Here is a 15,938-nt window from a genome sequence, read left to right as displayed (position 1 = left end):
CTGAGGAAAGTAGGGAAAATCACTAGACCATTCAGGTGTGACCTAAATCAAATCCCTTACAATTGATTATACAGTGGAGGTGACAAGTAGATTCAAGGGACTAGATCTGGTAGACAGAGTGCCTGAAGAACTGTGAACAGAGGTTCATAACACTGTGCAGGAGACAGTGACCAAAGCCGTCCCCAAGAAAAAGAAATGCAAAAAGGCGAAATGGTTGTCTGAGGAGGCCTTACAAATAGCTGTGAAAAGAAGAGAAGCTAGAGGCAAAGGAGAAAGGGAAAGATACACCTCCCAACTGAATGCAGAGTTCCGGAGAATAGCAAGGAGAGATAAGAAAGTCTTCTTAAGTGAACAGTGCAAAGAAATAGAGGGAAAACACTAGAATGGGAAAGACTAGAGATCTGTTTGAGAAAATTGGAGATACCAAGGGAACATATCATGAAAGATGGGCATAATAAAGGACAGAACTGGCAAGGACCTGACAGAAGCAGAAAAGATTAAAAAGAGGTGGCAAGAATACACAGGAGAACTGTACAAAAAAGGTCTTAATGATCTGGGTAACTATGATGGTAATGGTCATTCACCTAGAGCCAGACATCCTAGAGTGTGAAGTCAAGTGGGCCTTAGGAAGCATTACTACAAACAAAGCTAGTGAAGGTGATAGAATTCCAAGCTGAGCTGTTTCAAATCCTAAAAGATGATGCTGTTAACAGTGATGTGTTCAATATGCCAGCAAATTTGGAAAACTCAGCAGTGGCCACAGGATTGGAAAAGGTCAGTTTTCATTCCAATCCCAAAGAAAGGCAATGCCAAAGAATGTTCAAACTACCGCACAGTTACACCCATTTCACATGCCAGCAAGGTTATGCTTGAAATCCTTCAAACTAGGCTTCAGCAGTGAACTGAGAACTTCGATCTTCAAGCTGGATTTAGAAAGATCAAAGGAACCAGAGACCAAATTGCCAACATCTGTTGGATCACAGAAAAAGCAAGGGAATTCCAGAAAAAAATCTACTTCGGCTTTGTTGACTACACTAAATAAAGTCTTTGACTGTGTAGATCACAACAAACTGGAAAATTAAAGAGACAGGAATACCAGACCACCTTATCTGCTTCCTGATAAATGTGTATGCAAGTAAGAAGCAACAGTTAGAACCGGACATAGAACAACGGACTGGTTCAAAACTGGGGAAGGAGTACGTAAAGGCTGTATGCTGTCACCCTGCTTACCAACTTCTATGCAGAGAACATCATGCAAAATGCCAGGCCGAATGAATCACAAGCTGGAATCAAGATTGCCGGGAGAAATGTGAACAACCTCAGATACGCAAATGATACCATTCCAATGGCAGAAAGTGAAGAGGAACTAAAGAGCCTCTTGATGAGGGCCAAAGAGGAGAGTGAAAAAGCTGGCTTAAAACTCAACATTCGAAAAACAAAGATCCTGGCATCTGGTCCCATCACTTCATGGCAAATAGATGGTGGGGAATGAAAACAGTGACACTTTATCTTCTTGGGCTCCAAAATCACTGCAGACGGTGACTGCAGCTGCAAAAATAAAAAGGCACTTGCTCCTTGGAAGAAAAGCCATGACAAACCTAGACAATGTATTAAAAAGATTTAGGGTTAAGGCAATTGAAAAGGTGGAATAGAAGCTACCAAGTGGCAAGAAAAATCATAGTCATTATTGAGATGAGTGAGAGTATTAAATGCAGTGAAACAGAGCTGCCTCTATGCCAAGGCTGCCTGAGCAATACAGAAGAAAGCAGAAAGGGGGAAGAACAAATAATTTTTTGAACACCATCTGTGTGTAATTATGCTAGATTCTTTACATTATTTCATTTGATCCTCACAACTCAGTGAGGTCAGTGGTGGTGTCCCACTTCCAGAGAAAAGAAAGAGACTAGGAAGACAAGCACTTTGTCCAAGGTCACATCTGGGACTTTGATTTCAAAATGTGTGCACTTTCCACTGCCCAGTGTTCCTTAGGAAGAGAACATGGACAAGGAATCCAAAGCGGGTTTGATGTTCAAGAAAGAGGTGGTAACTACCTTCCTGAAAAATCAAGCAGTTATCCTTTGCTGAACAAAGACAAGGACTGAATAAACACTATGTTTTGGTCAGTTGTGATTGTGGGTGACCTTCCAGGAAGCAGTTTACATAGAATGATGATTGAGACCCGGATTGCAAGGGCTGCACTAGTAGACAGTTGTAAAGATACTAGACACAGCAGACGTTGACTACTTCATATGGTTGGCATAAGAGAAAAGGAGAGAGGGATTATAATCCAGTTCAGTTACTCAGTCATGTCCGACTCTTTGCAACCCCATGAATTGCAGCTCGCCAGGCCTCCCTGTCCATCACCAACTCCCAGAGTTTACTCAAACTCATGTCCATCGAGTCGGTGATGCCAACCAGCCATCTCATCCTCTGTCGTCCCCTTCTCCTCCTGCCCTCAATCCCTCCCAGCATCAGGGTCTTTTCCAGTGAGTCAACTCTTCGCATGAGGTAGCCAAAGTATTGCAGTTTCAGCTTCAGCATCAGTCCTTCCATTGAACACCCAGAACTGATCTCCTTTAGGATGGACTGGTTGGATCTCCTTGCAGTCCAAGGGACTCCCAAGAGTCTTCTCCAACACCACAGTTCAAAAGCATCAATTCTTCGGTGCTCAGCTTTCTTCGCATTCCAACTCTCACATCCATACATGACCACTGGAAAAACCACAGCCTTGACTAGACCGACCTTTGTTGGCAAAGTAATGTCTCTGCTTTTTAATATGCTATCTAAGTTGGTCACAACTTTCCTTCCAAGGAGTAAGCGTCTTAATTTCATGGCTGCAGTCACCATCTGCAGTGATTTTGGAGCCCAGAAAAATAAAGTCTGACACTGTTTCTACTGTTTCCCCATCTATTTCCCATGAAGTGATGGGACCAGATGCCATGATCTTAGTTTTCTGAATGTTGAACTTTAAGCCAAGTTTTTCACTCTCCTCTTTCACTTTCATCAAGAGGCTTTTTTAGTTCTTCTTCGCTTTCTGCCATAAGGGTGGTGTCGTCTTCATATCCAGTAGAATATGGTAAATCTTCAGAACACTTTTCAGAATAATGGAGGCTTGAGCATTTGGCAACAAAGGAGGAGATGTCAGACAGGCAGGATTTGGAGTATTGAAAAAACAGTGTAACTGATGAAGAATTATTACACTGATGAAGTAATAGGCAAATATTACTTTACCTAGAAAAAGTAATAGGCAAATATGCCTTTGATGACATTCCCAGTTTTTTCATCTTTCCCGCTTTTCTCCACATGTTTCTCCTTGCCTTGAATGTCAGTGTTGTTTGGTAACATTTTGACTCTTGTACTTAATTTCATAAGTGAATGAATCAAATCTTGTATATTGCCTCTTCCAAAAACCCATCTTATTATCATTTCATTACTTGTTCTAGTTTATTCTTATCCCCCTCCACTACAGGTTAGTGATATGCTTTAGGAAAATTAACTTAGGGCAGCATTTCTAAGTTTGATCTATACAGCCACTGTGATTAATCTGGTGTCTGACTTTCTTTTTTCTTTCATATTTTGTGCTTTTTACCTTCTCTGCCTTCTTGTCTTTTATAATCCACAAGTCAGTCTTAGGAACATACACACATACTTCACCAAAAAATACACACATACACAGTTTCTACATAGGAGTAAGAGACTTTCCCGTCATCCAGAAGTTGTGTTTGGACAACGTATAAACAACACTAAACCAGTAAAGATGACTACAGTAAGTGAGGCAGATTTGAAACTGTTTTCTTACCAAAACAATCTCCATGCAACCAAGCACATTATCTGGATTACTTTTGTCTCCCTAGGGCCAAGCACTCAGTCTAGCACTTAGTAAACACTGAGTTAGTATTTGTGGAATAAATCAGATGAATGAATGGACAGGGAAAACTTGATTAAATTGTTGATATTATGAACTTCAAAACAGAATGGGTAGCACTGGTAATATTGCACAGGAAAAAATGAAAATAGTTGCTTACTGTCATGAGTTAAAAGAAAGACTGTAACCTTTGTCTTGGTAATGATTCATATCTTCCAGGATGAATATTGTCTGATAAGGATGTAAATAGCCTAAAAACAGTTGCTACTTTTAACCAAACCTAGCATAGCTTTTTTGCAAATAGATATTTATAAAACCTTTTAAAAATTAATGAAAAACAAAACTAGACATCTGACTCGGAGATTATCTTTTAACTCATACTAACTTATAAAGTTAGCATTTTAATTTTTAATGTCTTTGATTTAAATACTTTATACTTCAAATATTGCTTTTCTCTGATTTTGATGGACTTATTCTTTCATGTTCTGTGGACTGATAAATAGAAGAATTGGTTATAGAGCAATTAATCACCAAGTATGTAGATACAACACTAAATCTTTTATTTCTCTGATGCCTCACAGACACATTTCTGGAGACTTCTTCAAATGTTTTACATGTTGGTATTTGTTCGTTGAATTGGAAGCATTTATCAAATATTAATGGATCTTAATGGAAAAATTCACTCTAGAGGCAGACTCTTCTTTAACTAGTCTTACTGAATATGTTTTTATTAACTAGTCTTGCAAACTTGCATGAAAATTAGAAGGGGAAAAAATTTCATTCCCAGGTATATTGAGTGCTTCTTAAATTCAAGAAACCTAATTGCCTGGGGTGTTTTTTCTCTGTTGTCTTTAAACACTTCCGTTTAGATTGTGTATTATAGAGACTTAACACCTTTTTAATATTCTTCCTGCCTCTGACTTTTCTCATTCTGATAGTTCTAGTTAACAGTAGCAGTAAAGTCATATGATTCTTGCAGGGAAAATTAAAATGCTTCTGATTTATTTCTAGTTTAAATATTGATATTTTTGCAGAGTTTTAGAACAGATTATAAAGGCCAGAAGGTAAGAGGCGGATTACTATTTTCTAGTTCTCACTATTGCTCTTTGTGTAGTCCCATTTTCAGGGAGCAGTGTGAGTTTCTCTCTGTCATGCTGGTACAGCTCGGGTATCAGTTCAGTTCACTCTCTCAGCTGTGTCTGACTCTTTGCGACCCCATGGACTGTAGCATGCCAGGCTTCCCTGTTCATCAGCAACTCCTGGAGCTTGCTGAAATTCATGTCCATCAAGTCAGTAATGCCATCCAACCATCTCATCCTCTGTCGTCCCCTTCTCCTCCTGCCTTCGGTCTTTTCCAGAGTCATTTCTTCACATCAGGTAGCCAAAGTATTTGAGCTTCAGCATCAGTCCTTCCAGTGACTCAGTACTGATTTCCTTTAGGATTGACTGGTTTGATCTCCCTGCAGTCCAAGAGACTCTCAACAGTATTATCGAGCACCACAGTTCAAAAGCATCAATTCTTCGGCGCTCAGCTTTCTTTATGGTCCAACTCTCACATCCACACATGACTACTGGAAAAACCACAGCTTTCGAGATCAGACGAGATCGGGTGCGTTCAGGGTGGTATGGACATAGACGAAAAACCATAGCTTTGACTAGACAGACCTTTGTTGGCAAAGTAATGTCTTTTTTTTAAGCTCAAGTATATTCTGCGTTAAGAGGCAAGACATATCAAAATACATAAAGCTTAATACTGAAAATTACATTGGAGCAAAAGTACTCAGGAAACCACTACAAACTGCTTGAACACCCATAATTTCTGTGGAGGTGAAATCATGTTATAGTAACGGAATTGTACAATTTTATTTACTGATTTTCTTTCTAATGAGTTTTTCAGTTCTCCATGTTATGATGCTGTTTGCCACATGGAGGTTTTCCATTACAATGCATGACAAATCAACTACACTGCAAAAATGTTTCATAAGAATAAAGCAGCTGCCACATATTCCTGTGGTTTCAGTGCAGAGAAGTATGTTGCTCATCCAAAACACTAGCTCATACAACTTTCACATACTCCGAAATTCCTCAAACTGCCTAAAACTAAATGCCACTAACCCTCTACAGCTCACATTATTGATTGAGAGATACATTAAAACATTGAAAGTAGAAATAAAGTTATGTATTCTTTCCCCAAAGGGAAAGAAATACACATTTGAAAAGAAAAAAACTGTAATTTTGAAGAATCTTATGAAACTCGGTATCCCAGGTTAACAAGAGGAAGTCGAGTTAGCAAATGTACATTTCTCTTTTAAGAAAATTGATAAGAGTAGGAAAGAAATTGAAAAGTTACAGTCTGTTTTGCATAAAATACTTAAGTATGTTTGTAGGGTACAGAGAAGAATTTTAATAAGAATTTGAAGCTGAGGGCAGAGTTGGGGGGTAGACATAATGGTGGAACCAGGGTCCCAGAAGAGACACAAAGAAGTGAAAGTGTTAGTTGCTCAGTTGTGTCTGACTTTTTGTGACCCCATGAATTGTAGCCCACCAGGCTGCTCTGTCCATGGAATTCTGCAGACAAGAATACTGGAGTGGTAGCCTTTCCTTTCTCCAGGGGATCTTCCCGACTCAGGGATTGAACCCGGGTCTTCTGCATTGCAGGCAGATTCTTTACCGTCTGAGCCACCAAGGAAGCTCATACAATAGAGTGCACTGTCCCTTCAGTTGTGTCCAAGTCTTTGCAACCCTATGGACTGTAGTCCACCAGGCTTCTCTGTCCATGGGATTCTCCAGGCAGGAATACTGGAGTGGGTTGCTATGCCCTCCTCCAGGGAATCTTCCTGACCCAGGAAACGAACCCATGTCTCTCATGTCTCCTGCATTGGCAGGTGCTGGGAAGCCCATAATCAAAGAAGTGGGATCATGGTCAAATAGAGAGACACATTATCTTCTGAGGCCGGAAGAAAATAAGTGAAGAATAAATCCTGTGGACAGAGGAGCCTGGTGGGCTGCAGTCCATGGGGTCACAAAAGAGTTGGACAGGACTTAGTGACTAAATAAGTGTGGCTATAGGTAAGTTTGTAAGTAGAAGGGAGATTTTAAAATCATGCCTGACAATTTCATTTTCCAATAAAGTTGATGTTTTCAATGAATATGATATTGGGTTCTGAAACTAAAGAGATGATGGTTGAGTAGTGTGTGAAAGAAAGTGGTTACAGTCATTGAGAGTATCCAGAAAAGAACCTAACCAAGTGCCAGAGAAAACTGACAAGTAACCCAGATGAGGCCAGAGATCATGGATTTGTAATGGTATCAATTTTTGAAGTTCCCTTCTTCCTCCCACACTCCTACCCTCCAGTACTTTTCAGCCATCCTGTTGTAGGTGTGGAGAAAGCAAGTATGTAGCACTGATCTCAGATTGTAGTTTTGATGAATAGGAAAGTTAAGACAAGGATGCAAGAGATTCTGAAGTGTGCTGGTGAAAGGTTAGTTCAAGAAATCAGGAAAATATAATTGGTAGCCAGTAAAGGAGACATCTTAGGAATATAATTGGTTGTCCTAATGAAATGTTTCTTTTGTCCTTCCCTGAAAGTTGTATCTTCAGTTCTGACATCTCTTCTAGGTTGCAAACCAAAATTTTATTTGGGGGAAGGGAGATCTCCATTTGGATGTCACTAAAGCAATTCACTCTCTCAAATCTGAGATTTAGGTGATCTCTTCCTAATTACTCAGAATTGAAGTCTGAAGTTGGCTTTGATGCTTCTCTTGCCCTTACCTCCCATATCTAATCAATTGCTAAATACTTCATTTGTAATTTCTCTTACCCAGTTGTTTTTCTCCCTTCCCATTGCTACCAACCCACATCAGGCTTTCATTACTTGCCTAGACTGCTGCAATCATAACCTTCTTAAACAGGTCTCTGGCCAAGTGTCTCTTCCCTCAAACTAGCCCATCCTTTCTCCAGCTACAAAAGTAATCTCACTAAAGCTTAATTCTGATCAGAGTAGGCCTTTGTTCAGAAACCTAGTGACACCCCCGTTTCCTATCATGTGATTTTGCTTGAAATTCAAAGCCCTCCTAATAGAGCCCCAACCTGCTTACCCAACTTATTTCTCTTTTGTGTCCTTGTGTTCTCTGTTCGCTTGTATCATTGTGGACTGTGCTTAAAATGCCTTTCCTTTTCATGTTTGCCTGTCCTAGCCTTCAAGACCCACTTCTAATGTCACTGCCTCCTTAGAAGTCTTTCTTAACCCCCCAGAGGTACAAATAATATCTTCCTTTTACAAATTCCTATAGGTGAGACCCTTCTTTTGGACTGTATTATCTTCTACTTTGGTAGAGGTATCTATATAAAAATCTCATTTTCTTTGCTATTCGGTTTCTTCCAGCAGTGTGGATAACAAGTATAACAAATGATCAGAACTGCACAGATTATGTCAATTCTGAAATTCAACATTGGTTCTAAACAATGGTTGTCCATTAGAATCACATAGAAAGTGTTTAAAAATTACTAATATTGGGGAATTCCCTAACGGTAAAGTGGCTAGGACCCCACACTTTCGCTACTGTGGGTGTAGGTTTAATCCCTGCTTGGGGAACTAATGTCCTGCAAGCCTCATGGCATAGCCAAAAAAATTAAAATTACTTTGTGTATATATATACATACACACACACACACACATCTGTATATGTATAGAAAGAAAGAAGTCGCTCAGTCGTGTCTGACTCTTTGCTACCCCGTGGACTGTAGCCTGCCAGGCTCCTTCATCCATGGGATTCTCCAGGCAAGAGTACTGGAGTGGGTTGCCATTTCCTCCTCCAGTGGATCATCCCGACCCAGGGATCAAACCCGGGTCTCCCACATTGCAGGCAGACTCTACCATCTGAGCCACCAGGGAATCCGTGTGTGTGTGTGTGTGTGTGTGTGTGTGTGTGTGTGTGTATAAAATGTATAATACCTGATTCAAAGATTTTAACTGAATGGTCTAAGATGGAGCCTGGACATATATTTTTAAGTTCCCCAAGTGGTTGTAATATGTGCAGACCAAATTGACAACCACTGTCCTTGATTCTAGTGCAGTTATTAGTGTGCTAGATAAAGATACGCTAAATCAGTTAATTTAGCTGTATCTGCCAGGATTTGGTTGCTTAGAGGCATTTCCTAGGTTTCTTCTAAAGTCTGCAGTAGTTAATGATGTTGGAAGATGCTTTTTGGCTATTACAGAAAGGATGAATTAATTAGAAAAAATAGAATTGTTTTCATTAGCATGTTTTACTTTGTAATGGCAGATTTCAAAAATTATTTGAAGAGCATTGACAAGTGGGCCTTTGAAATCATAAAGTCTACTCAGTTCTTAAAATGAATCAGACATGTGAGCTTGTGTGCTATGGTGGTTAGAAGTGTAGACCTGTGGGTACTTCTGGGGCTTATTTGCTCATCTCTTAATAACTACATGACCTTAAGAAAGTCACTTGAGCCTCACTTTGGAGTTAACACTTGGTGTAACTTCACAGAAAGGTGGAAAATCAACAAGTTAGTTTCATAAAGAAAAGTTTCTTTTTACAAACTTGGAAATCACTGTAGCTGCTTATGTTTGACTCTGGCTGAGATCCTGCCACAAAAGGAATGGCTGGGAAGAAATTGGCATTCTTCAAGGCAAACTAATTCACTTGCTCTAATTTACAAAGCCACCCATTTTAAAGTATCTGAATTTTAAACTGAGCTCTGGCCTCTTGTCATTTGTTTCCTTGTCAAACAAGAGTAAAACCATGTCTGAAAGTGAAAGAAAGTGAAGTCGCTTAATTGTGTCTGACTCTTCGCAACTCCATGGACTGTAGCCCACCAGGCTTCTCCATCCATGGGGTTTTCCAGGCAAGAATACTGGAGTGGGTTGCCATTTTCTTCTCCCGGGGATCTTCCCCACCCAGGGCTTCAACCCAGGTCTCCGGTATTGCAGGCGGATAGATGCTTTACCCTCTGAGCCATCAGGGAAGCTCTGGATGTTGTTTTTAAGTAAACAGTAAACATGGTTTACTTAAAAACAACATAGCAGCTACTTAAAAACAACGTCCAGAGCAACTTAGGGAAGTGCCATGAAGGAGTTAATACCTCTGCACATGGCCCACTACATGTTATTTTATGGAAAAAGAAAAGCTCTTCCAAAGGCTGACTTTTTTTGTTCTTTCCCTGTGCCCCTGGGGCCACTGTGTTACTTCAAGGAGGAGGCTAGGAGTCACAGATTAGATAAATGTTTTTAGAGAAATCACTGACATATATAGTTGAATAATCATCTACCTTCTCCCCAGTAAGAAACACTCAGGGTAGAAAAAGAGTTATGTTAAATATGAGCCCTGAACATACAGATGATATCCTTTTTGAAAGTTTATACTAAAAAAATTTTCTTTAATATCTGAGAGGGATGTTTTGTAAAATGCCTTGGGTTTGTGTGAGGCCTCAAATTTCTGAAAATAGATGACATTTTGACCCATTGGGTTACTTACTGGTCACAGCTCTGCTTTGTTTCAGTTTTGAGTGTGTGTTTTCACAGAGGTCATCCTTTTATCATTTAGCACTTGTTCATGTAGAGAAGGAGGGAGAATCCCAACTCATTTTCTTAAAGAAGACATAGTAAGGGTAAAGCGACAACGGTTGCTGCAGTGCAGGAAGGAGTATCCAGACTTGGTAGATAAGCAAAATACCTCTGTGACAAAAGGCGTCCACTTTCAGCACTGTTCTTAACCAGTGTGACCCTGGATGAATCCCTTACCCTGCCCACCTCACTTGTCAAAAGGAAGCTAGCTGGATAGGTCACATTTGAAGAAACTAAGTGGAATAGCCTCTCCAAAGAAGACTGTGCAGTTAGACCTCATGTTTCGGATTTCTCACTTACTCAGGCCAGTATTAATAAAGATGCCTCATCTGTCCCAAAAGACGTTTGGCTTTGTTTGATTCTAAGCCCCTGAAATGTCAGGAACTGTAGTGTCTATTCTGTTTTCATTGGTAAAGTAAGAGGCATAGTGCTTGTGCGTGTAAATATTGAAGGTACTTCCTTTTAACAGAAGTATTCCTCTTACCTTCTCCTTCCCAGCCCTAACTTCTGAAGGATGAGAGGGTGTCAAAAAATTTCTTTTAAGCCCAGCATTATCTTTTGGCAGTCCCTGCATATTCATCACCTTTATGTGTGGTAATCAGCATAACAGGTTTCCCTACTGCAACAGAACTCTTTATGAACCTAGTAATTTCTCAAATCTGATAATACAGAAAAGTGTGGCTTTTCACTTCCTGTCCCTTCCTCCAACCCCAAACCATAGAGAAGCACGCTTTCTGGTGACATTTATTCACATAGACATTCTCACAGCATTTTTTTCACTTAAGATTATACTGAATATGAAGAGTGTTGTTCAGTGTCATTTTACAGCAGCCTACCAGCTTGATTCTGCAAGTTTAGGAAACTCTTAAGAGTTAGTTACTGCTTCTTAGTGTTGATGGTCAGGTTAAGGGATGTCTGTGCTGTTTCACTGAAGATAAGTGCCTGATGTGATCTTCACACATATCACCCAGATTATTCAGGAAAGGATCAATCAGACCAGGCTGCGATTTCTGGTGTTGCAAGAGCTGCATTGTATGCTCCCCAGTGGAAATGTGCAATAAGCAAAGCAATACAGCCACATTGGGAAAGCCATTTAAAATTCCAAGTTAATTACTGGTTTTTAATGCACTACAGGAGATGGATAACCTTGAGTCCCATCAGTTGTTTACCTCCACTTGTTCAGTAAACTACAACTTTAATTCTTCATATAGCTTTTTCTGTTGATACGAAACAAACCAGTGACTCACAGTCATAGATAACTTTCTTCTGAGGCTTAATCAAGAGTTTGTATAGCTCTAAATCCGTGGATATAAGGATTTATAAAAAGGCCACTTTTAATTAAGAATCTCTTGTTTCAGCTGTCAAACTTTGAAACTCTTCCCAATTCTGTGTACAATAATTCCTGTTAACCAGATGTTGTTTGATAGCTCAGTAATAACAAATAGAGGGTACCTGTCCTAGCCTGACTTCAGACGCTCCTTTTGATGCATAGCATATGTGGAGCAGTCAGCTAAATAAAGGTCTTATCAATAAGATGCAGTTTGACACTTCGGTTTTTTTTCTGTTGTCATGCCGTTGACCATATGGTAAAGAACTAGTTATAGAAGGCTGCCTTTCTTTTCAGGATAGAGATTTGAATCAGTGGAGTTCTCATGAGGCTTGTTTGTGATTTATACATTTGCAGATTACATCGTTTTTGTTAAATTATATTCTCCAACATAAAGACTATTTGTGGTAAACTGTCCTTTTTGTGTCACCTTTAGAGGTTTTTATTCATCTTTAAAAATACACAAAGGAAATAAATGGAAACATAAAAATCTTTTGTTTTTACTCACTGCCAGTCACATTTTCTATTGATTAAAGGCATTTCCTACATAAAGCACACTGTTAAATACCAACTATGCTTATATTACTATTTTATTTAAGTAGAGTAGTTATTTGGGCCCAGTTATTGTTTCCTTTGATATTCACTATTAGAAGTTGTTGGACTGGAACAGAGGTTTGAGTCCCTTTAAATATATAATAGGGTGGGAGTTCTTTAATTAAAAGGTTAAACAGGTGATTAGCATATACATCTGTATATGCATTTAAAGTACTGAAAGGAACCTGGGGACTCAATTTAACAAAAAAGGGAGAGGATTGATAAGATTCTGAGGTTTTACTTCAAAGATAACTTAGATGTGAAAGATTTTACATCATGATATCTTTCTCTGAAGATGTTTTTTTGTTGTGAAGTAATGAATTTGAACAGTATATTCTGGGGCACTGAATTTTAGGAAAATGAGAAGCTAGAATTATGGATATAGGGAAGAACACCAGTCTGAATAAGGAGCAGTTAGATGGCGTCTATTAGGAAATAATAAAGAGACTTGGAATTAATTGAGAACCATTTTCAAGAATATGAAGGAATAACTCTTTAAGTGCTGCCTCTCCCTCGCACACACACACACACCCTACCACCTCCATATTCTTCAAGGGCCATTTACATTATATATAAGAAACAATGTCCAGGATTTAAAGCCTATTAACCATTGCAACATGCTACACACATAGAGGAAAAGAATCTCCCTCCTTCAAGGTCATGGAGGTAGTTTATTAACTATCTTGTGTAAAGGGTCCAAATCACTACCTTAAGAAATGATCTTGAGTCTGTTTTCTTAGATCTTTTACCTTAATGGGAGGAGACTGAGAGGGAGTACAGCTTTGCAGCTACACTCCGTTACTTTGACTGACCTAAAAAGAGTAAGAACACACCCCATTCAAGAACAGTAGTAACCAACCAGAAATACACAGAAATAATGACCTATATTAGTTGGACTGTAGAAATTCTAAAGTGCTCTTCCTTTTGGCCAAGTGTCATTTTCATATTTAACCTGTGAAGCTAAAGTACTTTTGCTCCAGAGGAAGGCACCAGGCAACCACTTGAGGAACAGCCCCTTGCTCCACAGTTTCCTCTGCAGGACTGGAGCGAATTAAAGCTACAGACCAAGCCTGCTCAGTGGCTCTCAGTCCTACTCACCCTTGGCCAACACTGAGTTTCAGGACAAATGGAAGTGAGGAGGAGAAATGGAGAAACAAGTGGTAGATCTTGATTTAATGCTTGGCCTACCTAATGAATTTGAAGCTCATCTCACCTCACTGATAGATTTTCTGAAATATTCTAGCAAGAAGATGATACTATGTGGAGGCAGGAGGAGGCATCAAGAAAATGTTTCCTCCCTTCCTTCTTCTAAAACTGAAAGGAGAAAAATACTTTGAAGAAAAAAAAATATTTCAGTAAACACAACAAATTCGTGACCTCTTAAGCCATTTCTTCTCGTTAAACAAGTAATCAGTGATCACCTACAGTGTGCCAGACACAAAGTGAATGCAGTAAATACACAAGTCACTACCCTCGTGACATTCACCTTCTTTTGGATGAGAGAGAGACAGTAAACAAGTAAACAACAGAACTAGAAAATAGTAAGGACTGTGAAGACAAAGTAAGTAGGTAGAGAAGGTAAAAGAGACGATGGGTTTCATATAGAAAAGGTGACATTTAAACAAAACTGCATTACATGAAGGAGTCCACTGTGTAGATATTTGAGGAAAGAGCACCCCCTAGAAAGAACACAGCCAGCTCTTAAGTGAGGACAAACCAAACCTTGGCGTAATTGAGGCAATTTTGCTCAGCTTGGCTCGAGTGAAGTAAATCAGGGAAAGTTCTCTCTCCAGCTGGTAGATTTTTATGAGATATTTTTGGTTTTGTTAAGCATCTTCCATACTTCACTGGTCCAGGGTGCAGAAGATCTTTCACAGACCAGATCTTAAATATCCTACAGCCAAATGATTGCTTTGGATTTCTCATCTTGTGTTAGTTGCTCCCATCATCAGACTTATAGCATATAAAGCACTGTATTAGTGACTGAGTTATTCACTTTAAATTAAAATTGGTGCATATTAATCTTCTAGTCTAAGAGTGTGCAAACTTTCTGTGACGGGTCAGATTATATCTTCATCTTTGCTGGCCCTACAGTCCCAGCTACTCAGCTCTGCTGTTGGAACACAAAAGCAGCTACAGAATACATAAATAAATGGGCATGACTGTTTTTCAGTTTTATTTACAAAAGTAACAAGCAGCAGGCCAGATTTGGCCCACAGACCATCGTTTGTCCAGGACCGCGTGGCTCACTGGTAAAAGAACCCACCTGCCAAAGCAGGAGTTGCAGGAGACCCTGGTTAGATCCGGAAGATTCCCTGGAGAAGGGAATGGCAATCCACTCCAGTGTTCTTGCCTGGAGAGCCCCATGGACAAAGAGCTTGGCAGCCTATAGTGCACAGGGTCACAAAGAGTCACTCACAACTAAGCACGCACACATACCCATGCATCTTGTAGTACCCTGACAAGTGCTAGTATGGCATAGCAGCAGTTTCAGTTCTGTAATCATCCACCAAATTATGTATTACTATTAAGGGAACAAGCCTGTGGGGAATACAAAGATGGATGAATAAATATCCAAGTTTTCCACCTTTCTGCTTGATGAGAAAAAAATATACAACTAACTATATATTTTCATATTATTTGAAATATTTATAAGAATATCCATGTGATAGAAATGAAAAATAAAAGGTCCAAAGAAATTTGGTTTCTCCTATGAGTACTTATCAAAGAGAGTGACTTAATCAGATCCATGAAAGAGGATTGTGGCGGCAGTGTGGAGACGAATGGAGTGGGAGACCACTTAGGAGGCTGCGGTGGGAGTCCCAGGAGGAGATGATTCATCTGAATTAGACAGTGAGAATGGGGGAAATGAAATGGATTCAAGAAGCACATCAGAGGAGAATCGGGAGGCCTTGGTAATTGATTGAACAAAGAACATTAAGGGTTAAGAGTTAAAAGATGACTGAGATTTCTAATACCAGAAGGTTTTGATGAAAATGAGAAGTCAGAATTTCAGGTTTGAACAGAATGTATTTGAGGTACCTTTTAGACATCCAAAGTGTAAAAAAATCCCAAGAGAGAAGATAAGAGATTTGAATCACTGGTAATCAGAGCCACGAGATAGGATTTAATGCAGAAGAGGGTCAATGTGAAACCTTAGGTAAGACCTGTCATTATTAATGGGCTGGTTAAAAAAAAAATGCCAGCAAGAGAGGTCATAAAAGTTCAGGAGTAGGAGGAGAACTGAGATAAGAGTGCCTGAAAAGTCAAAGAAGGAGAATTCTAGAAAAGGAGGAAGTGAATGAGGACATCAAATACTGCAGTCAACTGGAAAAAGAACTAAGGAGAGGCTGTCAGATGTGGCAATGAAGAGACCATGTAAAGAATAGTTCCAGTAATAAGTCTTTGTTCATTTGTCCTTGGACCTGGTTCTAAGCACACATAGACTGTGTTGCTTAGTGCTCTGTGCTTTCCAAAGCCGCCTTCCATGGTCACTGCTAACAAAAGCAGATTCTGCACAGAACCCTGTCTCCAAGCTCAATGCAGTGCTCCTCTACATCAGACA

General features: G+C 39.6%; 1 protein-coding gene across 14 annotated transcripts in view; it reads left to right on the top strand.

Moving 5' to 3' along the window:
* Positions 1–15,938, top strand: part of RPAP2 (RNA polymerase II associated protein 2) — a 108,436-nt gene that overhangs the window by 61,156 nt on the left and 31,342 nt on the right. The window contains exon 12 of one of the 14 annotated variants that reach the window (XM_043460656.1): positions 6,751–8,550. The exons of the other annotated variants lie outside the window; for them this stretch is intronic. Coding sequence (XP_043316591.1) covers positions 6,751–6,796 — 46 coding nt within the window. The 3' untranslated portion in view covers positions 6,797–8,550. Of the gene's footprint in view, positions 1–6,750; positions 8,551–15,938 lie in introns of those variants that run through there. 14 annotated transcript variants of the gene reach the window in all.

The sequence above is a fragment of the Cervus canadensis genome, chromosome 2 (assembly GCF_019320065.1).
Source record: "Cervus canadensis isolate Bull #8, Minnesota chromosome 2, ASM1932006v1, whole genome shotgun sequence".
Taxonomy (NCBI): Eukaryota; Metazoa; Chordata; class Mammalia; order Artiodactyla; family Cervidae; genus Cervus; species Cervus canadensis.
This window is presented reverse-complemented; position numbering and strand designations above follow the sequence as displayed.